The 26321-nt window shown below is 36.1% G+C and overlaps 1 protein-coding gene across 6 annotated transcripts in view; it reads left to right on the top strand.

Moving 5' to 3' along the window:
- The first annotated feature begins 499 nt into the window (after positions 1–499).
- The window catches only part of LOC122017965 (ABC transporter D family member 1-like), a 50717-nt gene continuing 24895 nt past the window's right edge, over positions 500–26321 (top strand). For 2 of the 6 annotated variants that reach the window (XR_006121504.1, XM_042575692.1), the window contains exons 1-14: positions 500–672; positions 802–1090; positions 1761–1985; positions 2560–2757; positions 2894–3348; positions 7291–7429; positions 7506–7584; positions 9286–9524; positions 9648–9952; positions 10029–10137; positions 10217–10375; positions 11145–11244; positions 11314–11422; positions 14085–14175. Coding sequence is in view for 5 of the 6 variants with exons in the window: in XM_042575692.1 (XP_042431626.1) it covers positions 611–672; positions 802–1090; positions 1761–1985; positions 2560–2757; positions 2894–3348; positions 7291–7429; positions 7506–7584; positions 9286–9524; positions 9648–9952; positions 10029–10137; positions 10217–10375; positions 11145–11244; positions 11314–11422; positions 14085–14175 (2559 nt within the window). In the remaining variant the exon portion in view is untranslated. The remainder of the gene's footprint in view (positions 673–801; positions 1091–1760; positions 1986–2559; positions 2758–2893; positions 3349–7290; positions 7430–7505; positions 7585–9285; positions 9525–9647; positions 9953–10028; positions 10138–10216; positions 10376–11144; positions 11245–11313; positions 11423–14084; positions 14176–26321) is intronic. The other 4 variants (XM_042575696.1, XM_042575694.1, XM_042575693.1 and 1 more) reach the window with 4 other exon arrangements.

Here is a 26321-nt window from a genome sequence, read left to right as displayed (position 1 = left end):
GTAAACTTGTAAACTATGAAGGTTGCTAACCCAACTGGATTCTGGGCCCCTCACGACCAAACAGGATGACTCTGCAGAGAGGACTTGCAACCTGACATATGGTGTATGAGTTCAAATTAGAAAAACAATCATTTAATTGTTCAAATTAGATGAAGTTTCCTACATCTAATTCTCCCTGGGCTACATAATGATCGAAACCCCTTGCACCGAGTAGCTCTGTAGCTCATTTTTGGTTCTATATGATTTACAAAGACAATGAGGCCAAGCCTTTTTTTGGATTGCTGGTTTAATCTTTTTTGTAACATGACATCTATGCGACAATTTACTAGCAATTAGGTTTTGGCTGAATGTTGATGAGGGAGGTTGTTCTGAAACAATGACAATAGTTGTGTCACTCTCCATAAACATGAGAATCGACATGCTTTTCTTTGCTGGTTTTTTCTACACATCTATTTTTCTTCTATTCTACATGCAATCTTTTGGCTACGGAAGGATGTATAATATCTTCTCTTTATTAGGAGACTAATAATTTCTGTGTACTGTCGCAGTGTGCTTTCACTTCTGAGCTCTTGTTTCATTTATCATAGCTTGGTTTCTTAATCCTCACAAAATGCCTTCCTTACAACTACTAAAGTTAACTGAGCGTGGATGTAACCTACTGGCATCAAGGAGGTATCTCTACTCCTTTCACTCTTGTCCCTTGTTCACTGATGATGTTTCACATTCTCATTCTTGAAAATTCCATTTCTTGAAGTCTATACTTGAGAGTTGTCTCCAATACATGAATGCTTTTTCGAGCAGGAGAATGCTTGCAGCAGTCTCAGCTGTTCTAGTGGCTAGTGGAACAGTTGCATATATGCAATCATGTCGCAACAGAAGAAGATTATTGAAAACAGAGAATTCTGCAAATTGCACCACTTCCAGTGAGACTGTAAAAAGTTTGAGCCTAAATAGTGCTGGTGATCAGCAAGTTCATAATGCAAGGCAGAGAAGAAAAGGATTGGGATCTTTACGTGCTTTAGCCTCAGTGCTGCTCTCCTCAATGGGCCCCAATGGTAGACACTATCTTATGGCCTTAGTGACTACAGTGGTGAGCATTTTGACTATGTCTTGTCTGGTTTAATTACACTATGGTTAATATGTGTTGCATCAGTACTTGATTATTGGATAAATACTGATGGTTGATATGCATTAGAAAAAAAAATGGTGTGATGATCAAATTTGTACAAGCAACTTATTCAATTTCATTTATTCTTAACTGGAACATAAAAATCATTTAGTTTAGGCAAGGAGCAACTCAGTGATTATCCATATGATATTTCTTTGTGTATACTTTACCAAAAGTCTGCATGCCTTGAAGAATTTGACAGTGAAATCCAACATATCAAGCAACATAAAGAAAACAATTAGTTTTCATATTTCTTCTAAGAAGCTTAACCAGTGGTAAAAAAATGCATATAAACAATTCAGTTAGATTTAGCATGATACTGAAAAGGATAAATTAGTTTATACAGGAATTGAAAAGGCACCTTGGTTCGGTCATTTGAATCATGGTGTACTTATTTAATTTTGCATCTTGTCTTCTGAACAATTAGGAATGATTTTGTAGCCGTTTCATTCAGACAAAATTTTGATGTTTCTTTTGCAAACTTGGTCTCAGTTTTTTTTCCTGTTACACACATTACATTCAAAGATTGGTAGTACTCGTTTGTTGGTTAGGTAGGACATATTCTTACAAATGTAAACTTTACAAATTGCAGGCGTTGAGAACTACCATGAGTAATAGACTGGCAAAAGTTCAAGGTTTTTTGTTTCAAGCTGCTTTCCTTCGGCGTGTACCCACCTTTTTGCGCTTAATTCTTGAGAATCTTGTTTTATGTTTTCTTCAGTCCACTTTATATGCGACATCAAAATACTTGACAGGGTCCTTAAGTCTGCATTTCCGAAAAATCTTGACAGAGCTCATACATGAGGATTATTTTGAGGTGCAAACATATTCTGTTATTATGGGTTGTATAGAATTTTTTGTTTATTCTTTTATTCGCCACTTAAGCTCAATGCAACATAGTTTTATTTTAATTGAAAGTAATTTTTGAAAGAATTTTTCATTTAAGTTTGTATTTGCTAATACGGGCTATTTCTTAACTGGTCTCATTATTACTTCAATGTGATTTGTGGAGATTGATCAAAGTTAAAAGGGTTAGTATCTCAGATAATCCAAGCTACACAGGTTGTTCCGAATGCCTGCTTTTGCATTTTATCAAATCTAAACCAAAAATGACTTGGTTATGTTTTAATTATATTTGTTAGACCCATTTAATTTTTTATTAGTTTTATTGATGTGGACATGCCATGTTTCAATATAACCCAGTCAAACTGGGGATGTGGTTTGTTTAACCTTGGACACTGATGAGGCTTCCCGATGGTGTCTTAGCCCGTGGATTTGCTTGTTTTTCCTTGTCCTCGCTTAATCAGATCAGATTTATATTTTCCTGTTTAAGGTACTTTTTTTAGGTAAAGTTTTGTTTCTGATTAATTAATTCTAGTTGTAAAATCCAGAACATGGTATACTACAAAATCTCACATGTTGATGATCGCATCAACAACCCAGAGCAGAGGATTGCTAGTGATATAAGAAAGTTTTGTTCTGAATTTAGCGAAATTATACAGGATGATCTCACAGCAGTAACAGACGGCATGACATATACCTGGCGCCTATGTTCTTATGCAAGTCCAAAATATGTGCTATGGATACTGGTAGCATATTTTTCTCTTGCAATTTTCAAATGAATTAGTAATTTCCTCATTTATATTTGTTAAGTTTCTGCCTTTGTTGGCATAGTTCGATGCCTATTTTTTTAGTTTTCTGTGAAGACTCATTGTTTGCTTTCAGGCATATGTCATCGGGGCAGGTGCTTCTATTAGGGTTTTCTCTCCAGATTTTAGAAATCTAATGTCCATGGAGCAACAGTTAGAAGGGAACTATCGGCAGCTTCACTCACGATTGAGGACTCATGTTGAAAGTATAGCATTCTATGGTGGAGAGACTAGAGAAGCATCTTATATCAATGAGAAGTTTGAGGCTCTTGTAAAACATTTGAATATTGTTCATCGTGATCAATGGTGGTTTGGAATAATTCAAGATTTCCTCTTGAAATATCTTGGTGCTACAGTTGCAGTTGTGCTGATTATTGAGCCTTTTTTTGCTGGTGCACTCAGTCTTGATGCTTCTACTCTTGGAAGAGCAAAAATGCTGAGTAATCTTCGTTATCATACAAGTGTGATAACATCCCTTTTTCAATCACTTGGGACTCTCTCCACCAGTTCTTGGCGACTGAACCGCCTCAGGTTATTACTAATTCTCCCAGTTTATATTGGATAAAATTATGCATTCATTGAGCAGGTAACTTTTTTTTTTAAATGTCTATATTTTATATATTTGATGATTTTATCGTTCTTTCTTCTTTTTCATATTTTTGTGATGCTGACCTCCATTGCTACTTGTCATGAAAAGAGAGATGGGAAGGAGGGGGAGGGGGAGATGAGAAAAAAAAGCAAGGGGTGGGAGGGGAGGGCTATGGGAGCGTGGAAGAGGTGGGAAGGAAGAGTGAAGTGGAAAGATGATATAGCCAGAGTGTGAGAGCTTGCTTGAGAGGAGTGTATCAATTTCACTTAACTGCACACCAGCTGATCTTAAAATACAATGGCTTTCCTCTTCTTACAGTATCATCGATACAAGTTTACTTGAATGTCTTTATTTGTTTATCATGCTGAGTTAATTGACATCAAGGGAGTCTCACAATTTAGCAACATCATGAAGCAAGAAAATTTTCAAGTTGGTCTTCTCGGCAGTGACTTTTAATATTAGACACACTGTTATTATACTAATTAAGGAGGTTACTTCAGTGACAAACTTCTTAGTGTGTTCCATCTCAGTTCATGACATCCTTAGTTAATGATGGTCCTCACGTTAGTATAGCACATGCATTCGGGTCAAAAATTTATATTTTAGATTTAGGATTTTTGAGCATGTCTTATAATATTTTTCCTTTTTCCTAACCTTACACCAATATCTTATCCCCTGAATATCACTAGTAGAGAGGGGGTCATGCTCATCAGCTAATGACATTGGTTAGGTAACTCCTCCATCCTTGCCGTTTTGTCCTGCCCCTCCATATGTTCGAATTTTCTTTGATTTATAATTTGTGAACAAACTCATTAAATTATTAAATTACTTAATAGTTTTACTATTAACTTTGTTCTCATTTAAGATATGTGGACCAGAAATGTAATTAGCATAGGACTTGTGGGAAGTGGGAGCTACTAATTTGATTTCTCTGCTTTTCTATCACCCAGCATCAGACCTTTTAACCAAGTGACTCTCTTGTCTCTTCGATTGTAGAGGTCGACATGACAATCAGAGCAACTCCTTAAATAGCTCCCAAGTTACTCCATTCTAGTCAAATATTAAAAAGAGTCACCATGTGGAATTCATTGCATGAAAATATGTAAAAATGCTTATTTGGGTATTTAAAAATTTGTGCATACTTATTTTGATGGGTGAGAATTTTTATTATAGTGACATGGGTACTTGGATTACATGGATGCAATTTTTGTCAGATCATTTTCTTTTTTTCGTACTCTAATTTGCCTAAGTTTATAAAGGTCTCATTGTAAATTTTTTCTGGTCATGATAGTTTGAACATATGAATTAACTTATGCTTTCTTTTGAAGATATATTTCTTCATATCTCAGTATAGCTGTCAATTTGGGTTGGGCCCGTCGGGTTGGCCCGCCCCGCCAAATAATTTAAGCGGGTTGAGTTGAAATTTTATCAACCCAAGCCCGCCGTGGGCCAACCCGCCTAGGCTCGCGACCCACGCGGGTTAGCCCGCGACGGGCTTGGGTTGGCTCGCGGGTTGAGAAACACATATAATCTAAGTTTTATGTCAATTTATTATCTTTCTTTATTATAATTTTAAAATAAAAAATAATACTTTTCATCCAACTTAAGTACTAGTTTATGTCCATTTATATTTAAAATACATATTTATATATAGATTTGATTGATGAAACTTTCCTGAAGTAAAACGTTGAAGATATGAAATAATTTTTTTTATTTTTTAAAAAAATTTTGATGGGCCCGCGGGTTGGCCCGCCAAACCCGCAACCCGCCTTAGATTGGGTTGGGTTGGAAATTTCCTAACCCGTCAAGTTGACGGGTCGGCCCGCCCCGCCCCGGCCCGCCAAATGGTCGGCCCGCCATGGGTTGGCCTGTCTGACAGTATCTCTTGAGTACGGTTATTTTTTTTTCTCGTCATGGTTGATTCCTTGTGATGAGAAAGCTTTCATTTGGTGAAGTTGGAGTATCTAGTGCAGAACCAACTACTTATTATCTACTTATTATTATATCTAGTGTTAAATTAATGTCCAAGCCAAGGTTGGGATGCTTAATTGTTAGGGCCCTGACCTCCATCTTCCTTCAGTTCATAAGCATGCTTTGCATCATGTAGAGATGATGGCGCTAAGAAGGCAAGTTAATACTTTCCAAGAGCTCCTAGCACGAATGGAGACATTGAGATATGCTACTTAAAATGTTTCAAAAAATGAAGACCAAAGTGGAAGAGGAAGACAATCCCTTTCACAATGGTAATGAAGAGGTTCTCTCCTGATAATGTACTTGAAACAATTATTGCCAACACGATTTTGATCTCAAGGTGGACATCCTCAAATTGAAGGATGGATTCAGCCCAATCTATTCATAGATTGATTTGATTCTATTGAGTGAACCTTTGATTATGAGGATGTACTTGGTGAGTAGGTGAAGACATCTTCAGGATTGAAGAGCTAATAAAGGCAAGCCAAAAATTAAAACACAAGTGAAAATGAAGAAAAAACTCAAAAAGAAATTCTTAGTGAACTATTTCTAAGATACTTACCTTGAGCTTTTTCATTTGTTTCCATAGAATTATTCCGTTGAAGAATGCAACTTCCAAACTAGAAGAGGAACATAAATGGTCACAGGTCAACCAAGAAGCAAGAATAGCTGGTGCAGATATAATTGGATGTGATAGATCAAGAGATCATGCTTCCCCAATAGGGGAAAGCTCTAAATTCGCTAATCTGGACAAAAGAAAAGATGATCCTTCACTTCTCCCTCATTTAGGCTGATATATACTCCTTAATAGTTGAAGGATGTCATAAGGGTTCTTCAATTTAAATTCAATTTCTTGACTTGAAAGTTGAAATGGCCCCCCTTAGCACACCGTAATGACCCAAGAAAATACAGATTGAACTGCCACCATTCTACACAAGATCACTGAATCTAGAGCCCAGTAGGATAAGAAATCCATGACATCGAAAGAGGTTAAGTTTGAACATCATAGGAGTACATCAGTCAGGTAACCCACTTGTTGAGAAAGTGATTAGCAACACCCACAAATGAAGAAAATCAGTGGGTATGATCATGATTGGAAGCTTGCTTGAGTTACAATCCATATCATGGATGGCTAAATGGGGAACTTAGCTTGTTGTACACATTTTCTCTGATCAACAGGTTGCCACTCTCAGCAGAAGAAAAAAGCCTGCTGGTCCTCTATGCTCATGAGCAGATGAAGGGGCTATGACTAAAGCTCTGATGAGGAAGTAGGTCAAAGATTTCTAGCACTCGATCTAATTGCACGGGTGAGATTGCCAAATGCTGGTTGCTCTTTACTCGCTGCAATGACTTGATGAGAGAGGACCATGGATGGGTACAGTGCTCAGGCTGAAGGGGTTAGGCACAAATGATACTCGCTTGAGGAAGATCCAACAATTGCAAGGGTGAGACTAAGAGAGGGAGAGAGAAATAAATCGGGAGAGGAAGAGATGCTCGGTGGCGGCAAAGATCCCATGTAAAGAGCTCTAGGTTCCAGTTAATCCTAATCACAAGACTTACCAGTTAGATCCACTAACACTAAAGTGGGATTGCACATTGGTCTTATGATCCTAAATAATTGAATTAAATTACCCCAAATAATATCACTACCACTAATAAATTACAAATATAGATAACTTCTGACATTTGTCTTTTTTTTCCTTTCTAAATTTGGTCCTCTAAATTCCACTACCTCTAAATTCCTCTAAACTCAGCTCAACTTTGGATTTGTTTTCCCTTTTGGAATAGAACACCTAAAGTACATTAATCCTCTAGTTTCTATTCTTTAATTATTGTGAATCTTAAACATGGAACTTATTTTGTTTGTGTATGATACTTTCTGGAGATCTTTCAACTGAATTTTTTTAATGCAGTGGTTTTGCTGACCGCATTCATGAACTAATGATTGTTTCAAAGGAACTACGTGCCATTGGTGACAAGTCATTGATCCAGAGAAATTCTAGCAGTAGATATATCTATGAAGCAGATTATATCGAGTTTTCTTGTGTTAAGGTAGTTTAAAAAATTTTGGAAGATTTTCTGTCTGTCCTTACTATCTGTGAACCTTTTGATACTTGATGTTTTCCAGGTAGTTACACCAACAGGAAATGTATTGGTCGATGATTTGAGTTTGCAGGTAGACTCAGGTTCAAATCTATTAATTACAGGTAATTTCCTGCAAAATATTTGCATTGCTTTGGATTTTATAGATTTAATTAGGGTTGTTGCAAGTTCATCCTATTTGCTCTTGAAGTTTTTTAATAAAGATATCTCTTGAAGATAAATTATTAGTTTCAAAGATTTAATCATATGTTTTAAAAGGTGATTTCAGGTGCTAGGTAATCGACCCACTAACAAACACTTAGGCATAAGTGAGAGAGCTGAGGTGGTTAATATTCAAATAATATTAAAAAAAAAACTTTGATAGTAACATTAAGATGACTAAAAATGTATTGCTCAATCAAAATAGATTTATAATGGTAAGTAAATAGTGATAATTAATAACTAAATATGTAACAACAACAAAACATATCATAGTTTACATTGTAATTTGCAAAAACACATAATATAACAAAAACATAAGTACAAAACAAAATATCCAAGCCATATTGACACAATATAAACACCTAAAAATATAACATAATTCATAACTGGGTCATGCTATAATCTCAAAATTCAAAAGCATAGTTTAGATTTTACAATCAATCAATCATAATATCAAATCTAGTCCTTTCTAGGAGTAAAACTATTGAAAAATTAGTCTCTCAAATAAAGTATATGTGTGTGTGTGTATATATATACACATATATACCTGTCTAGATCGCCTAGGTGTGTTGCTTCACAGAAGGTCCTCCGCCGAAAGGGTACCATTTATTGGCTAGGCAAAGCAGTCCCCTTACTGCCTAGGCAACAACTTGGATCTCATTTTAGAACACTGGATTTCTTTTATCAATATAATTGACCATTTAACCTGTTGACTCTTGAAATATAGCTCTAATTGCAAAAACATGTATATAAATATACATTTCTGGGTGAAGTACTGTTCCTTAAAGAACTCTTATTGCAAACCCATTTATGTTTTTAACACTTTTGTCTTAGTCTTTGTTATGTAGGAGAAAACAACTCATCTCTGATAGCATGTGCTCACTAGGTAATCAGGATTAGTTCTCATCTCTTTCACTTACCCAAGTTACTTGTTTGGGTAGTTTATAAATCTGAGATCTGTCAGTGTTCTTATCATTTTAAGAATTTTGTGTATTGAACCTTGTATTGCTCTTCACTATTTATCCTTTTCTTCCATGCCATACTTAATAACACCTCTGCTTGTTTGCTTCTAAATGTAACAGCTAAGTGGAGATCAAAATATGTTTTCAAAAAAGAAAGAGAAAGAAAGAATATGAGAATTCTAAGTTAATGAAATGGTGAAAAAAACAGATAAAATTAAGCAGACCCTCAAAACCTTCTAATCTATGGCTTTGCATGTCAGCCATATAATTTGACAGAAACTGCTAGCTTGAAGTGGTAAGTTCTGCTTGGCTGAAGATATTTATGGTTTTCATGTTTAAGAAACTTCAATGGCCTAGTGTAAAAATAGATAGAAACGAGGGAGAAACTTAAACAAACTGTTGCTTATACATCATCTGCGGGAGTTAGCTTTCTGTATACCTGAACTCCTCATGAATCCTCATGAATTTCAAGCAGTTTTTGCACAAGCAAACTAAGTGTTTTCTCCAATGCAGGAACAACATCTAGCTTGAGTCTAGGATATCAATTTTCTTCTGTTCTGCTTTCTTAACATCAGAATTTTAATTCCAATAATGCATCGTGGTTTCTGATAATTGATATATTTATATCTTTCTTTTGTTAAGGTCCTAATGGATGTGGAAAAAGTTCCATCTTCCGTGTTCTTGGAGGTCTGTGGCCACTTATATCTGGATACCTTGTAAAACCTGGGATTGGTTCAGGCCTTAATAAGGAGATCTTTTATGTTCCACAGCGGCCATATACAGTAGTCGGGACACTCCGTGACCAATTGATCTATCCTCTTACTACGGATCAGGAGACTGAACCACTCACTTATGACGGAATGGTTGAGCTGCTGAAGAATGTAATTTTTCCTCGGTCTACTTAATTTTCTAATTCTACCTCGCAATTAATCATTGCATGTATTTTACTCTACATACCGGTTAATTACTATTTAAAAATATTTGATATAAAATTGCTTTGGTAGGTTGATCTTGAGTATTTGCTGGATCATTATCCCTTAGACGAGGAAATGAACTGGGAAGATGAGCTTTCCCTTGGTGAACAACAGAGACTTGGAATGGCCAGGTTATTCTATCACAAGCCTAAGTTTGCTATTCTTGATGAATGTACAAGTGCAGTCACAACCAAAATGGAGGAACGCTTCTGTGAGAAGGTTCGAGCTATGGGGACATCCTGCATTACAATCTCTCACCGACCTGCATTAGTTGCATTCCATGACATGATTTTGGCATTGGATGGGGAAGGAGGGTGGAGAGTCCAGTATAAGAGGTTATTTTTGGTGATTAGTTTGCTCTCTTTCTGGACAGAAAAAAGAGTGGCATTCTCAGATTTTACTGATTTGCAGGGATGCTTTGTCTCACCCTTATAAAACAAAACATGATTTACAAAAACTTTCGGGAACTATTTGTCTGGATTATGCATGTGCTGTTCATAGAACTTCTACAAGTGGGGAGGTAGTTGTCTATGCAAAATACCATGATTCCAATTCTACTTAAAAGAACAAAAATTTTTAAAATACTTTTCATTTTGCAGGAAAATACGTTATTGACATCTAATGGGCATTCATATTCAAGTAAAGTTATTGCATTTTCACCTGAAATAGACAAGGAGGATCCCCTTCCTAGTGTTCCACAACTGGAGAAACCACTAAAGGTTCTGCCGAATAGAGTTTCTTCAATGTTTAAAGTGCTGGTGTGTTTTTTCTGTCACATTTATCTGCTTTGACACTCTTCACCTTGCACAAATTATTTGTTGTTCTCATTAATTAAATGCTTTTTCCATACCTATCTGACAATTTATTTGGGAAAGATTTCTCTTAAAAATTGGAACTCATCAACCATGTTATAGATTTGTTCAAATGGCCATTGCCTCAAATATCAATATTGAAGGACTCAATTTTTATGTTTATTTTTTTAAACATTTCCTCTAAGATGAACTTAATTTGATGAGGCTGCAAGCCAAATTATTTTGTGGGGACATGTCCATGATGATTGACTAAACAAGGGCACTGAATTGAACAATAATACAGATTAAGCTGTGATTTGGTTTCATGACTTGTGGTCCATGTTAAATATACAATTTAGTATTCTTTTATACTAAAAACTTAAGCTATCGAGAAGGGCACAAGTTTTATATTTCTGATTTTTACTGGCTTAAGATTTTGGAATAAGTGATTACCCAATTAGTTTTATGCGGCATTAGAGCAGCTGGGCCAGTGTTAAATTCTGTGTTGACAAAAAAAATCTTATCATGATGTGTCTGAGCCAATCAGAAGTATACTCATCTGTGCTGAAAGGAGAGTGTTAAGCATATACATGTATAATTAGTCATTTTCTTCGTAGCTTGGGATTTTGAGATAAGTGGTTATCCAATTAAGTTTATCATGATTTTTGACTCGTGCTTGGTCAAAAACCTGAAGTGAACCAATTCGAGTTATTCTATTTGTTGGATCCTTCTACAGGTTCCCTCCCCTTTTGATAAACAGGCTACGAGGTTATTAGCAGCTGCTTTAATTATTGGGTCTAGAACATGGATCTCTGACCGTATTGCTTCTTTGAATGGTATGATTATGTGACTTAATTTCTCAGTCCATAAACAAGTTCTCTTTATATCTGGAATTAACTTTACAGGGACCACCGTAAAATATGTCCTAGAACAGGACAAATCAGCCTTTATTCGATTGGTTGGTGTAAGTGTTCTTCAAAGTGCTGCTAATTCTCTTCTTGCACCCACGTTAAGGTATATCTTTCACTTGTAACTATGTACTTCAAGTACTAAATTAATCTTTTAACTAATAATTCAGAGATTTTGTCTCATTCTCACTGATTATCTAGTAGCGATTGGTTGTAGCTTAACAATATGATAAAACAAGAGAATAAATTAAGTTGGTATGGGTATGTTACAAGACAACCAATGCTCTATATAATTAGACAAATTAAATCAATTAAAGTTAAGGTATCATGGCTAAAATGAAGAGCAAAAAAATTATATTTAATGTTATTACAATCTAAAAGTGAATTAAAAATCTGGATATTGCATCTAAATCAATTAGAGTTAAGATATGATGGTTAAAATGAAGACCAACGAAAATTATATCGCTACTGGTATACCCTTGTTGTTGAATTGAATGTCGGGATAGGTTCATATCAAGGTTTAAAATTTCGACCCGTGCCGAGGTTTCGGTCTCAGACCGGAACGATACGGTTTCGGTATCGTATCGTACCGTGCCGATACAGTTTCGGTATTTTTTTATTTATCTATAGTAATTATAAGATAAATATGTTTATGATGTATATAAAAATAAATTGTATATTGATTTATTATAAGTTCTCAATTATTGAATAATTTAATATTATTAGAAAAAATAATTAAAAATAATTTTATTTAAATAGAATTAATATATCAATCATTTAAATTAAAATGGAAGTATCTATAATAATAATAATAATAATAATAATAATAAGTATATAAATTAATACAAGATATTACTTTATATTAATAATAATTATATAAATTAATTATTTATTCATTTAATTAATTATTAATTAAATAATATATATTTTAAATAGCAAAAAATATCAAGTAAAAAAATTTTTAAAAAAATATCAGAGTATAAATATAATTTATTAGAATTCTTTTAAAAAAAATTAGAATTTTTAAAAATTTTTTAGAATTTTTAAATTTTTTTTTAAAATTTAAATGAAATTTAAAATAATAAAGAAAATATTAGAATATAAATAAGAATTATTATATTTTTAAAAATTTTTAAATTAAATTTACAATATTATTTTTTTCAGAATATTAATTAATAAAATTTATTAAATTTATTTTAATTTTAAATATATTTTTTATATATTTTATTAGAATAATTTAATTAGGGTTTATAAAAGCCTCTTCGAAATAACCCACATCCTCCTTAGGAATTGTTTAATTTAATTAATTAAATAAAATAAATAAATATTAAAAAAAGAAAGAAAAAAATCGCGCTTACGCGAGATCGCCCGCGATCATCGCGGGCGATCCCGCGGGCGGTGTCCGGCGGCGCCGGAAGCGTCGCCGGACGCCTCCAGCGGCGCCGGAAGGGTCGCCGGAAGAGTCCGGCGACGCTGGCAGCGTCGCCGAAAGCTTTCGGCGACGCCTTTGGTGCCGAAGGCGTCGCGGGACGCCACCGGAGGCGTCCCGCGACTCCTCCGGCGCCGACGGAGGCGTCCCGCATCTCCTCCGGCGCTGCCGAGACGGGGACGCCTCCCGTGCCGGTTTCGGCCGCCCGGCGGAACGGTAAAAACCGCCCGTGCCGGGCGGCACGAAACGGCATTTCATACCGTGGTTCATATTGCCTATTTCAAATCGATTTAAAAGAATGGTTGTTTTTGCTGCTATTGTGTTTCATTATCATAGAATTGGATCTTTGAAAAAATTCTTTGCATAACAACTCTCCTTCCAACTAGCATGCTTGTTTAAATTTTTTGTTACCTGTGTTGTAGTATTATTTAAATTGAATTAATGGGATTGACAGGTATAATTCTAGCATTGTAAATTTTTTTTACTTTCTGGAATTAGTTATTATTTCTGTGAATACTATTCTGTAATTGTAAGTTGGACTAGTTAGGAGGCCAAAGATAAGTGAATGGAGCTGCTATAATGAGGTGATATATGGTTTGCTATAAAGGCAATATCTTGGTAATTACACACATTTGTGGGTTGTGTTAATAGTCTTAGTACTTTTCATACTATCGCATTCGAAAATCACATGTTGAGTGGATATATCCCATATGCTATAAAGTTTTGTGTTTGGGTTTAAGTTTTTAGTGTACTATTCAAGAAATGCAAATGATTCATCACATAAACACTGATGTTATGGTTCGGAGTATTCCCAGCAATTTGCTTCTTGCAATGGAATACTGAACAAACTTTTGCTATTTGATCTTCCATATTCATTGTTTCTCTAAGTTTCTTCCTTTTTAAAGTTAAATCAATAGTTTTCAATTATCTGCATAATTGCATCTATGTCGTGTGATCAAATTTTCACTTCTCTCCTAACCTTGTGCATTAGTGTATTCAAATGTTCACTCATCTGTATCTATTGGCCATTTGTCACAGTGTGCACTTGTATGCTTTACTTTCTACATGATTTTGATCACTCCTTAACTGTGCATCATAGATACTTGACCTGTAATGATCAGTGATATATAATTTATATCATATGCAATTCCTTGTGTACTCTTCCATCATCTAGTTTCTTTTAGTTTATTCACCGTAGTTTTGCATAGATTTAATTTGTTTGCTTTCATAACTTTGCAACAACTTTCTTTCTGAAAAATAACTTTGCAACTATTTGAATCAAATGGATAATTCTGTTAAGCTCCTGAAGTGCTAAATTTAGTTTTGACTTTTTCAATAGGTATTTAACTGTGAGGCTTGCCCTTGGATGGAGAATATGTTTAACCCAGCATTTATTGAAAAATTATCTGAAGGGAAATGCTTTTTACAAGGTAATCCACCCCCTTACTACTTGACTATCACGATTTTACTTGCCTTTCGGATTTCAAGAGACCTTAAAATCTCTTTGAATAGAAGTGACTATTTTGAGAAGAAATTGTTTGTGTTTGGCTTGCCATTAAGTGCTAATTATGTGATGTAAAAATGAATCCCCCCAAAAATCAAACTAGATCAACACTAATACTCCATAGTCTTAATACGTCTAATTCACATACTCATATGAAGTTGGCCAAAAGGAGGTAAAATAATGTCTATTCCATGTGATAAAATCTCAAGCTCTGCACACCGAGACATGGCACAACATTGAAGCTAGCACCACTATCTCTTGACTTCTTGATCCATCTTCTGAGCGACTTTGAAAGAACTAAAGAAGTTTTAGCATTGACACCACACCACTATCTTCTGATGTCCTCAGCCTTACTATTTGTAGGGTGAAACCCTAATTCATCAGCTTTGTGATCTCATCAAGTTCCTCCATGCAATAGAACAACCTTCAAAGCCTTCAAAATAGGACAGATGTCAAGGCTTCTCTAGTGTCAACAATGCCACTTGTGTTGTTGACGTGGGTGACACGTCATGAAACAGTCTCCGAAGACCCCAGCTCTGAATGACATTTTATACCTTGGTCTATTCAAGAATATTTTGTAGAACAATTGTTGTGATGGTGGTAGTTACACCTTGTTTGTGTAGGATCGAAAAGAACAACACTAGAAGGGGGGTGGGGGGTGGGGTGAATAGCGATCATGAAAATCGATAGCGAATTAATCGAAGTATGCAGCGGAAGAAAAAAATGAACCAATGCTAATAAACCGAGTTTTACTTAGTTCGGAGCCTTCGACGACTCCTACTCCAAGGCCCGCACTCGTCAAATGCTTTCGTTGGGCAATCCATTAACAGTTCGCAAAAGATTACAGGAGTTAAGTACAAGAACTAGAAAAAGTTACCAACAACAACAATAAAATTGAAAAGTCTTGGTCGCCGGTTGTCGGTGGAGCGTAGTAGCGTTGCGGGAGCCTTTTCGGAGCACCGAGCAAGAAGAAAATTTATAGTAGTTGTTGTTTTGAAGCTCTGGGTCGAAGGCCTTTATATAGGTCCATTCTAGGCACTTGGAACCCCTCCGGGCGCTTGGACCACGTGACTCGGCCAACCGACGCGCTCCACGTCAGCTTGTGGATGAAGTTTCGGGTCCGGGCGCCTGGACCGACTCCGGGCGCCCAGACCGCCTGGGCGCCTGCAACCCACCCGGGTGAGCATGGTTCGGGCGCTTGGACCCCTTTTCTTCAGTAGCTTTCCCCTGCAGAAAAGGTTAGTCCTGGCTAATCTAAAAATAGATTTTTCCCTGCAAAACAAGGTTAGCACAACATAATAGAATATGAGTGGTAATTAGATCCCGTCTCCCTGAGACCAGGATCTAGTCAGGTCTCAGTTCAAGTTTCTCAAATGGACTTAAGCTGGACCGACGCCTACAGTTCCCTCAATGGGGAACGCGTCCTCACTAGATCTCTCCTCCAGTTGCTTACCTTTACTTACCACTTGTAGTCACTCGACTTGCCTATGACCCACCAAGTCTTCCCGCCAGTTGTCAGGTCCGCAGGCCCAACTAGACTTCGGCCGGTTGTCAGGTCCCGTGTACTTCCTGTTAGATATCGGGCCCCGCGGACCTATCTGAACTTCACACCAGCTATCGGGTCCCGGCGACCTAGCTGGATTTCCCACTAGTTATCGGGCCCCACGGACTTAGTTGGATTTCAGCCAGGTGTCGGGTCCTTCAGACCAGTCAATTCCTGCATACTTGGTAGAAGCATTAGACAAACAACCCATCTAACTTTAACTTATTTGTCATACATCAAAATCAGACTGTTAGTGCAACCTGTACCAACAATCCCCTCCTTTTTGATGTAATAACAACTTGAGTTAAAGTTATAGAAAAAAATGCAATAAAGCAATAATGCATAAAGTGTTTTAAAAGTGAGTTCAATTTTCCTAACTTATTTTTTTTAAAAGTGAGTTCAATTTTCCTAACTTAACCCACTATCCTCCCCCTTTGGCATACATAAAAAAAAATTAAGGCATAATGCATAAAAAAATAGGAAAAATATTGCAAGCAGAGATCTTCAAGTAAGTTTCAAAGAATTATGGCAATGTAAGGAATTTTGAACACTAATTACTTTAAATAATTAGGGTTTAATTGGAGGGAGGAATAAATATTTTGAGAAATTTGCAAGTAAGATTTTCAAAAGTAATAACTTTTCAAAAATATTTTGAGAAATTTTGCAAGTAAGATTTTCAAAAGTAATAACTTTCAAAAAAATATATTTTAAAGTTGTTTGTCAAAATGATTTTAAAAAATTCAAAGTTTTCTATGTAAAAGATTTTGGAAAGAAATGTCTAACTAAAAGGAAGTTAAAGCAAAACTTCTAAGGAGGTATGTATATAAGAGCATTGTTGAAGTAAAGGTTTAAAAAAACTTCTTTTTTAAAAAAAAATCAAAGTGGAATAACTTTTCAAAATATTCTAAAAGTATTTTTCAAAATATTTTTCAAAGAGAGATGTTTTTTTTAAAAAAATATATAGAGAGATCATTTTTAGAAATCATTTTTAACTTGTATAAGCAAATTCTCCCCCTTAATCTGGTAACATAGTGAGTCAATCATTATGTAATAAGCAATAGCAAGTCAAATTACCAAAGTGAAACTGGCTAAAGAGAGATGGAATATTAGTAACTGAAATGAAAGTAAAGTCACATCAAGTCAATAAGTACAAGCAAAAAAAAAAATAATCAAGGACTGTACTATTGCGAAGCCGAGGAAGACGGGTCGGAACCCCAGGAGCACAAGATGTCCATCAACTCAGTATGACGAGTCTGGTTCTCCTCTCGAGAATTGGACATGTCCCGTCGAAGAGAGACCTCCTGTCGAAGACTCGTCATGGCAGCCTCAAGTCCGGTAACTCGGTTGTCTAACGTACGAGGGACTGGAGGTGCCGGTGCCCCAAAGAGATCAGCAACGTATGCATCTAGCACTGCCTCCTTGTCTGAAGCTGGATTAGGCTGATCCTGGGCCTCAGGATTAGGCTGGGGCAGGGCAGCTGGATCGCGCTAGTGTTGTGCCGCTCTCCTCTAGGACAGGGCGCCCTCATCATCGATATATATGTATACCCCCTAAGGAGAAGTTCCTAGGACCTACCATGTCAAACTCATTTAGGGCGCTAACATCACCTACGGTGACATCAACGTCCAATGAGGCAATGTATGCGGTCAAAATATGATAATAAGGTATGTGGACCCGCCGACTAGTGGTAATACTAGCCGAATAGAGGATGGTCTGAAATATATGCAAACTAATGTCTATATCTAATCTATGACATGATGCATAAAGGAGAAAGGAATGAAAAGGACGCATCATCGCTACGTCGCGAGTGGTCAGGGGAAAAATGTATGTAACTAGGACTCGATAGAGGATATAATCCTGGACTCTAAGGGTAACTGATCTAAATAGGGTCACAATCGGTACATCAATATGAATAGATCGTATCAAGTGTGATATATGAGTAGGGATCACCAAATGGTGGATCTCAAGGAGGTTAGCACCAGAAGGGACATGCGGATAGACGCAATCCCAAAAAGTCACGAATAGTAGTGGGAGATAAAGTCATATCTGTATTGGCAACCCTAGTAGTGTAGGTAAAATCATCGACTCTAACTAGGTTGTTATATAGCTCAGCACACAGACCTATGTTAACTGAACTGGAACAATAAACTAATTAATGCAAGCTGTAATAATCAATAATTTCTATGGGTGAAATGCATGATCACATGAAAAATTGTCTATCTAAAAGTCTAGAAGGTATAGGAACATAAATGGTAGAGGAAAATCTAACCCTAAGTTCATCAGTGGGGAACCTAGGGTCTGTACTAACGGTCGAGGGGCCAGCACCAGAACGGGATCGTTTCCTAATTAACAAATAACAGCCTAAAAATGAAATTCTAAGCAAAAAATAAAAAATTAAAGTTTAAGGTTAAAAACAATTTACTGAGGCATAGGGAATATTTATAAAAGAACTGACGATCTCGGTTGATCCGCAACGCACGGCTTGATAACCGAAGTAAGAAAGTTTTAGGAAAAAATATTTTCCCTTTTCTTGCTTTTGCTCATAAAACCTGGTGAGGGGCTTTTTGCACAAGAGAAAAGGATGAGGGGCAAAGGTTGGGACGCCCCTACCCTCCTTTTATAGGGCGTTTTGGGCTCCCAGACTCCTGGATTTAGGCGTGGTGTGGGGCGCCCAGATCCAAATACCAGGGGTGGGCGCCACTGGTTTTGTGCTCCCATTCGTGGTTATTTATTTATTTATTTATTTTTATTTCTTATTTATTTATTTATTTATTATATATATATATATATATTAAAATTAATTAGTTAGGGGTTTAGTTTTAGGATCTATTTAATTTAAAATTTATTAAGTTAAAGATTAATTTAAGTGACAAATTGATTCAAGTTAAATTGTTTAATTAATTTTTATTTGGTGAACTTGGAAAATTAAGTAAGGAAGATGATTAAGTTAAAATGGTTAATTTAGTTGTTAAGGTTAAGGATTTTAATTGAGAGTTTTAATAGATTAATTAATTTGTTAAATAAGTAAGAGATAATTAGGTTAGGTCAATTCTTTAATTTAGGTTAACAATTAAGTAGATTTATAGAATTGATTAAATTAAATAATTTGTGTAAGTTATAAATTAATTTCAAGTTGTGAAATTAAGTTAAAACTTAAGTTAATTAACGTAGATTAATTTTGACGATTAATTAGCTTAAGAAGTTAATTTAATGGTTGATTAATTTAAGAAAAAGTATGAGTTTGATTAATGGTTAAAATTGATTAACTTGAGGATTAATTAATTCAAGTTTAAAGGTTATTTTGAGTTAATTATATTAATTAATTGAAGATTAATTTAAGTTAGTAATTAAGTCAAAGATTAAGTTAACATGGGTTAGAAGACTAATTGAGATAAAAATTTAAGAAGAGCAGTAGTAATAAAAACTTAGTTAAAACTATTCATCAATCATTGGTTACTAACTAACTATCAGAAGATAGCAGTGTTTACCTGGTTAGTCAAATCAAGTATTTATGTCCAATTAGATATGTTCTGAAAAAGGATTACTTGATTTGATCAATATCCTCTTGTATTTTTCACCCAGACTTATGTTGATGCACTGATATAAGCATCTGAAGTCCAGGCAAAATGCCTACGCATCTCACACCATTCTATGTTTATACATACACAATCAGGGTAGGTTAGTATATTTGTGAGATGCTTAATTCCTAGATTTATAGGATCATACTTTCTGGGGGTTTGATTTAGGCTAAAGCCAGAACAAATTTTTGGAAAACTAATGAAATAGGAAATTTTTAGAAAATATAAGTACATAAATTTTCCTAGAATTTTAAAAATTATCCGAATAAATATCCTCCCCTTAATCTAAGATTTTTCAGACATAAGCAATATCTTTAAACTTATTTGCAGAAAATATTAATGAATTAATTATTTTGATTTTAGTTTAATTATTAACTTACTTTTAAATTATCCTTATTCATCTCAGTCTAAATTTTCAAACAAGAGGGATCCTATGATTTTGTGAGATAAGTTAAATTGAATTTTAGGGTTTGGTTTAACTTTGTGTTAGATTCAAGTTTAGCTTTGGGTTCAACAAATATACAGTCTTTGGATAAACTTCTGGGCTATGGTGAGTCACCTGGACATCATTAGAGTAACCATGCGTTCGAGGTTTTCCAAATAGTCCTATCCACTAAACTTAATCACAAAACTTTGGTCTAACTAGCTAGGATTGGTAGAAAGTAGCTCTAGTTAGTTCCACTAAGCTAAATGCACCAGGTCGAAGCCATATCTTCCTAGACATGCATAGACAGAACTTCCCTAACTTACTATCATCCAAAACTTCTCCGGTGCTATTTTTCAAGTTAAACTTTTGTTCCATCTAATTCTAATTACCCATCTGGGCAAACTAATATTTTGGAGGTGTCAACTAATTTGGAGCCTCCCCCTGAATTATTGAGTTTTTATGTTTTAGGTTTACGTCGTTTATTTTTATAGTTATAATAAACTTGATGATAATTATTTAATTTATTTGAGTTTGACTTTATTTTATTATTTGATTTATTTGAGTTTGATTTGTTTGACTTTATTTTATTATTTGATTTATTTGATTTTATTTGATTATTTAGTTTTGAGTTAATGGGTTTAGTTGGATTTGTTTTTAGATAATGAATTTTAGTTTTGAGTACATAGAATTTATTGAGTACTACTTGCGTGGTAAGACACACTTTCGGAACCCAAGCTTTAGTCAGATTTTTGTTTTGACTTATCAGTGACATAAAAATTTTGTTTGTTGAGCTTGACTTATATCCAAGCCCGGATTTATTGTATACAACTTTTTGGATTTTAAGAATTAGGTCCAAGTTTTTTGATCTAGTTGGGAAGGATTCTAATAACCCTTTAAGATTATTAATTTCATTTTTTAAATTTGTGTTTTCCTCCTCAAGTTTTATATCTTGATTTGGATTTCTTTTTCCAATTTGTTCCTTGAGGCGTTGATTTTCCTCAAGAAGTGATTCAGATTGATTTTCATGTTTAATTAATTTTTTATTTAGACATGCGATAATTGCAAAGAACTTTGAAGTTAGGATAGAAGATACCTCGTTCGAACCTTCGGAAACGAGTGCGGACTCGTGGCTTGATTCGTATTCGGACTTGTCATCTTGTTCCGACTCACTTTCTGATTCCGGTCCTGTTGCGATTAGTGTGAGGTAGTTGTCGTGCTTCTGATGTTCGGCATCCAATTCTCCTGAAGATGATTCATCCCACGTCGTTTTGTGCACCTTTTTCTTTCTGATTGCTTTGGATTTGTCGTCTTTCACCTTTGGCCACTCGTGCTTGTAGTGTCCTTTCTTGTTACACCCATAACATGTGATCTTCGCCTTCGTGTCATTTGACTTGATTATCTTTTATAGGTCCTTCTTCGAGAAGTTGTTCTTTCTTCTTGTGAACATTTTTCTAACCATGTTCATAAGTTGTTCTTCTTCGTCTTCTGAGTCAGTTTCAGATTCTAGCTCTGGTTTGTTCTTCTGTTTAGCTTCTTTTGAGGGACCTGCAAAAAGACTAATACTTTTCTCGACCTGTTTTGAGTTAGTTTGTTCATGGAGTTCAAGTTCACAAAACAATTCATCGAGTTTTAATTTAGATAAGTTTCTCGAAATTTTATAAGCATCCACGATAGATGCCCACAGTGCATTTCGAGGAAACACGTTTAGAGCATACCTTATCAAGTCTCGATTCTCCATTTGATGACCAATTGTATGAAGCCCGTTGAGGATGACCTTTATCCTTGCATACAGTTGACTCGCAGATTCTCCTTCTTGCATTTTTATGTTAAAGGTCCCTTTTTGTTACCTTTGTGTCGTTAATTCCCTTGTGAAGTTTGATAAGTTTGTCCCACAGCTCCTTTGCACTTTCGTGTGGGCCGATGCGGTTTAGCTCCTCCTTTGTTAATCTGCACTGGATTGCGTTCAAATCCTTGAAGTCGATTTGGGCCTTATTCTTTATTTCCGGATTCCAATTTTCCGAATCCATTGGAATTCCGCTTTGTCGACAGGAGCCTTGTAGTCTTTGGTGACGCTGAACCATTGGTCGAAGCCGGTCTTCAGGTATGCCTCCATTCGCTTCTTCCAGTACAGGAAGTTGTCATTTTAGGCAATGAATCTTGCACACAAAGAGAAAAAGAAAAGGTGGTCCCAAGATTGGATCTTGGATTAGCAGTGTGGGAGAAAAGTTTTGCGTGGTAAGATATGCTTTTTGAACCCAAGCTTTAGTCAGATTTTTGTTTTGACTTATCAGTGATATAAAAGTTTTGTTTGTTGAGCTGGACTTGTATCCGAGCCCGGATTCATTGTATACAACCTTTTGGGTTTTAAGAATTAAGTCCAAGTTTTTTGATCTGGTTGTGAAAGATTCTAATAATCCTTTAAGATTATTAATTTTATTTTTTAAATTTGTGTTTTCCTCCTCAAGTTTTATATCTTGATTTGGATTCCTTTTTTCAACTTGTTCTCGAGGAGTTGATTTCCCTCAAGAAGTGATTCGGATTGTTTTTCATGTTTAATTAATTTTTTATTTAAACATGCGATTATTCTAAATAATTTTGAGGTTAGGATAGAAGATACCTCGTTCGAATTTTTGGAAACGAGTGCGGACTCGTGGCTAGATTCGTCTTCGGATTCATCGTCTTGTTCCACCTCGCTTTTTGATTCCGGTCCAGATGCTATCAATGCGAGGTAGTTGTGATGTTCCTGATCTTCGATGTCCGATTCTTTGGAGGACGCTTCATGCCATGTCACCTTCTCTTCTTCCTGAATTTTGACATTAAGTAATTTATTCAAAATTGAATCTTTTTTAGTTACCTTTGTTTCGTTGGTGCCTTCGTGCAATTCAATCAATTTGTCCCAGAGCTCCTTCGCATTTTCATATGGGCCGACGCGGTTCAGCTCCTTTTTTGTTTATCCACATTGGATTGTGTTGAGAACCTTGAAGTCGATTGATTTTCTTCTTCATTTCCATATTCTAATTTTCTGGGTCTATTGGAATTCTAGCGTTGTTGACGGGAGCCTTGTAGCCTTTGGTGACGCTGAACTAGTCGAAGTTGGTCTTCACGTATACCTCCATCCGTTTCTTCCAATACGAGAAGTCGTCACCGTTGAAGAGGGGAGGATGGATGGCGCTGTATCCCTCGTTTTGGGTCATGAATCTTGCACACAAAGAGAAAAAGAAAAGACGGTCCCAAGACTAGGTCTTGGATTAGCAGTGTGGGGAGAAAAATGAAAATATTAAGACTGAATTGACGTTGCACCAATTCAGAGTAGTTTGCAACGTAAAAAAATTTATCCAAAGAGGTAATTGTACCAATTTGGATTATATCGAAAAAACAAAATACAAAAAAGAAAAAAAATTATCACCCCCTTTGCTTGATTGGTGGTTGCACCAATTCAGAGTGGTACCTGCTCTGATACCACTTATAGGATCGAAAAGAACGCTATAGGGGGTGAATAGCGATCGCGAAAATCGATAGCGAATTAATCGAAGTACGCAGTGGAAGAAAAAAATGAACCAATGCTAACAAACCGAGTTTTACTTGGTTCGGAGCCTTCGATAACTCCTACTCCAAGGCTCGCACTCGTCGAGTGCTTTCGTTGGACATCCACTAACAGTTCGCAAAAGATTACGAGAGTTAAGTACAAGAACTGGAAAAAGTTACCAACAACAACAATAGAATTGAAAAGTCTTGGTCGCCGGTTGTAGGTGGAGAGTAGCAGCGTTGCGGGAGCCTTTTCGGAGCACCGAGCATGAAGAAAACTTGTAGTAGTTGTTGTTTTGAAGCTCCGGGTCGAAGGCCTTTATATAGGTCCACTCCGGGCGCCTGGAATCCCTCCAGACGCTTGGACCATGTGGCTCGGCCAACCGATGCGCTCCACGTCAGCTTGTGGATGAAGTTTCGGGTCAGGGCGCCTGCGGCCCGCTAGGGTGAGCTTGGTCTGGGCCCCCGGACCTCTTTTCTTTAGCAGTTTTCCCCTGCAGAAAAGGTTAGTCCTGGGCAACCTAAAAATAGATTTTTCCCTGCAAAACAGAGTTAACACAATATATGAGTAGTAATTAGATCCTGTCTCTCCGAAGCCAGGATCTAGTCAAGGTCTCAGCTCAGGTTTCCCAAATGGACCTAAGCTGGACCGACGCCTATAGTTCCCTCAACGGGGAACGCGTCCTCACTAGATCTCTCCTCCAGTTGCTAACCTTTACTTACCACTTGCAGTCACTTGACTTGTCTCTGACCCACTAGGTCTTCCAGTCAGTTGTCAGGTCCGCAGACCCAACTGGACTTCGGCCGGTTGTCAGGTTCCGCGGACCTAACCGGACTTCCCGCCAGATATCGGTCCCGCAGACTTATCTGAATTTCACACCAACTATCAGGTCCCGCAGACCTAGCTGGATTTCCCACCAGCTATCGGGCCCCACAGACCTAGCTGGATTTTAGCCTGGTATCAAGTCCTTCAGACCAGTCAACTCCTGCACACTTGGTAGAAGCATTAGACAAACAACCTATCTAACTTTAACTCATTTGTCATACATCAAAATCGGACTGTTAGTGCAACCTGCACCAACAGTTGCTCATATGTTTTAATTGGTGATGGGTTGTAAATTCTATGAAAATTTGCCACATGAATTGACTGATTCAGATTGCTTAGAAGTCATGATTAGATGAAAATAAGAGATCAGAAGACAGGAAAGTGTTAAGAAAAGATGTAAATGCTTGTTGACCACGCTGGGAAATTTGGGAAACCTCCAGTTCTTTGCTTCTAGCTAGCGCTAGTGAATTAATAACATTCATAAAGAGGAGAATGGTTAATCTGGATTTTTCTAATAGGAAAATGATTTTAAAAGGTAGGACATATTTTGGCATAGTATAAAAAATATAATACTTTGCATTTCTGTGAGGGTATTGTTTGGTTAAAGCATCAGAGAGGGTGAAATCGTATTGGGGAAATTGTTAGGATAAGATTATCCGAGGTGTCCCCTCTAACATGTATCTGGATTAATCTTATTTTAAATTTATAATTACATTCATGGTGAATGTATATTCATAGCTAGGTCCCTACAGTTACGTGTAAGCCTCTAACACTTCCCTTTACGTTGGTTCAATAATATTGAAAAGACAACTTGTTTCAAATGTATTTCACTCTTAAGGTTGTGTTTGCTCTAATGAAATTGAGTGGAAAAAGGAAATCGTGCCAATTCCTTGGATCTAATTTGGATCCAAATCACTCTTCTTTTTCTCTGTTGAAGAAGTATGGTAAATAAGGGAATGCAATTCATTTTTTTTCCTTTTCCTTTCCTTTCCTCTATGAGAGAGTAAACACACCATAAAACTACTTCAGGATTTAGTCAATAAACATAAACATTCTAAGTGCTAACTGATCATTGGAACTCACAATCTTCATAAATTGCAACTTTTCTCTAAGGAACTGGTAATCAATTTGTATACATGTAGTCCTCTCATGAAATACTTGATTTGAGCTAATGTGTGTTGCAGCTCGATTGTCATGGAACAACTTCATTGGCTCGACTGGAGTGTTACCCAACTCAGCTACAGGTTTAGGGGAAGACAAGGAGTGGGTTCCATGGAAATGAGTATATTCAAAGAACTTAAGATCAGTAAAAATAAAATCGCACAGTAAAAATAAAAACACACTGATTCTTTGCAGTAGCAATGATAAGTCTTGAGTATGATAGTAGCCAGGGCCGTACCTGAGTTTTCGTAGGCCTGAGTCGAAGTTTCAAAATTAGCCCCTGTAATTCATTTTTTTTAATCAAAAGTATTCTTCATTAAGACCTACAAAATACAAAGCAAAATATTAATTTGAAATTGTATATACAATATATGTAATTTAGTTAAACAATAATAAATTATAGATATTACCAATACTCACTTAAATATAACACGTCTTGTCGTTTTTGATGCAAAAATATCAATTAAGCATGAGTAATCAAGATATTCCACAATTTTCTTCTCAATTGACAGCATGGCCAGCCCGTTCAATCTTTCTTGTGACATAGTTGATCGAAGATAATTTTTGATCAATTTCAACTTCGAGAAACTTCTTTCGGCAGTTGCAACTGTAACTGGTATAGTCAACAAAATTCTGTAAGCAATATAAGCATTCGGATAACAACCATCCACATCTTTGAGATGATTCAACACGTCTATTGCTCTTTTTGCTTGTGTTGGTAAAGAATACTTCAAAAGAGTTAACTCCATGAATAACTCATGTCCATCAATATCAGAATTGTCATTATGCTTTAAACATTGTTCAAGATTTTCACAAGATCTTAACAAATTATCATCATCAACACACTTTAATTTCTCCAAACTGAATAAAAACCCAAAAGTTTCTTCATATTTTTTAAATTGTTCAAACCGGCTTTGTAGAGAAGAATACCCTTGATCAATCAAAAAGAGAAAGTAGTTAACTCTGAAAGATTCCTCCGCTGATTGTGTTACCTCATTTGTAATAGTTTCAT

Source organism: Zingiber officinale, chromosome 8B (genome assembly GCF_018446385.1).
Source record: "Zingiber officinale cultivar Zhangliang chromosome 8B, Zo_v1.1, whole genome shotgun sequence".
Taxonomy (NCBI): Eukaryota; Viridiplantae; Streptophyta; class Magnoliopsida; order Zingiberales; family Zingiberaceae; genus Zingiber; species Zingiber officinale.
The sequence above is the reverse complement of the archived record's forward strand: the minus strand, read 5'-3'. Positions and strand labels throughout refer to the sequence as shown.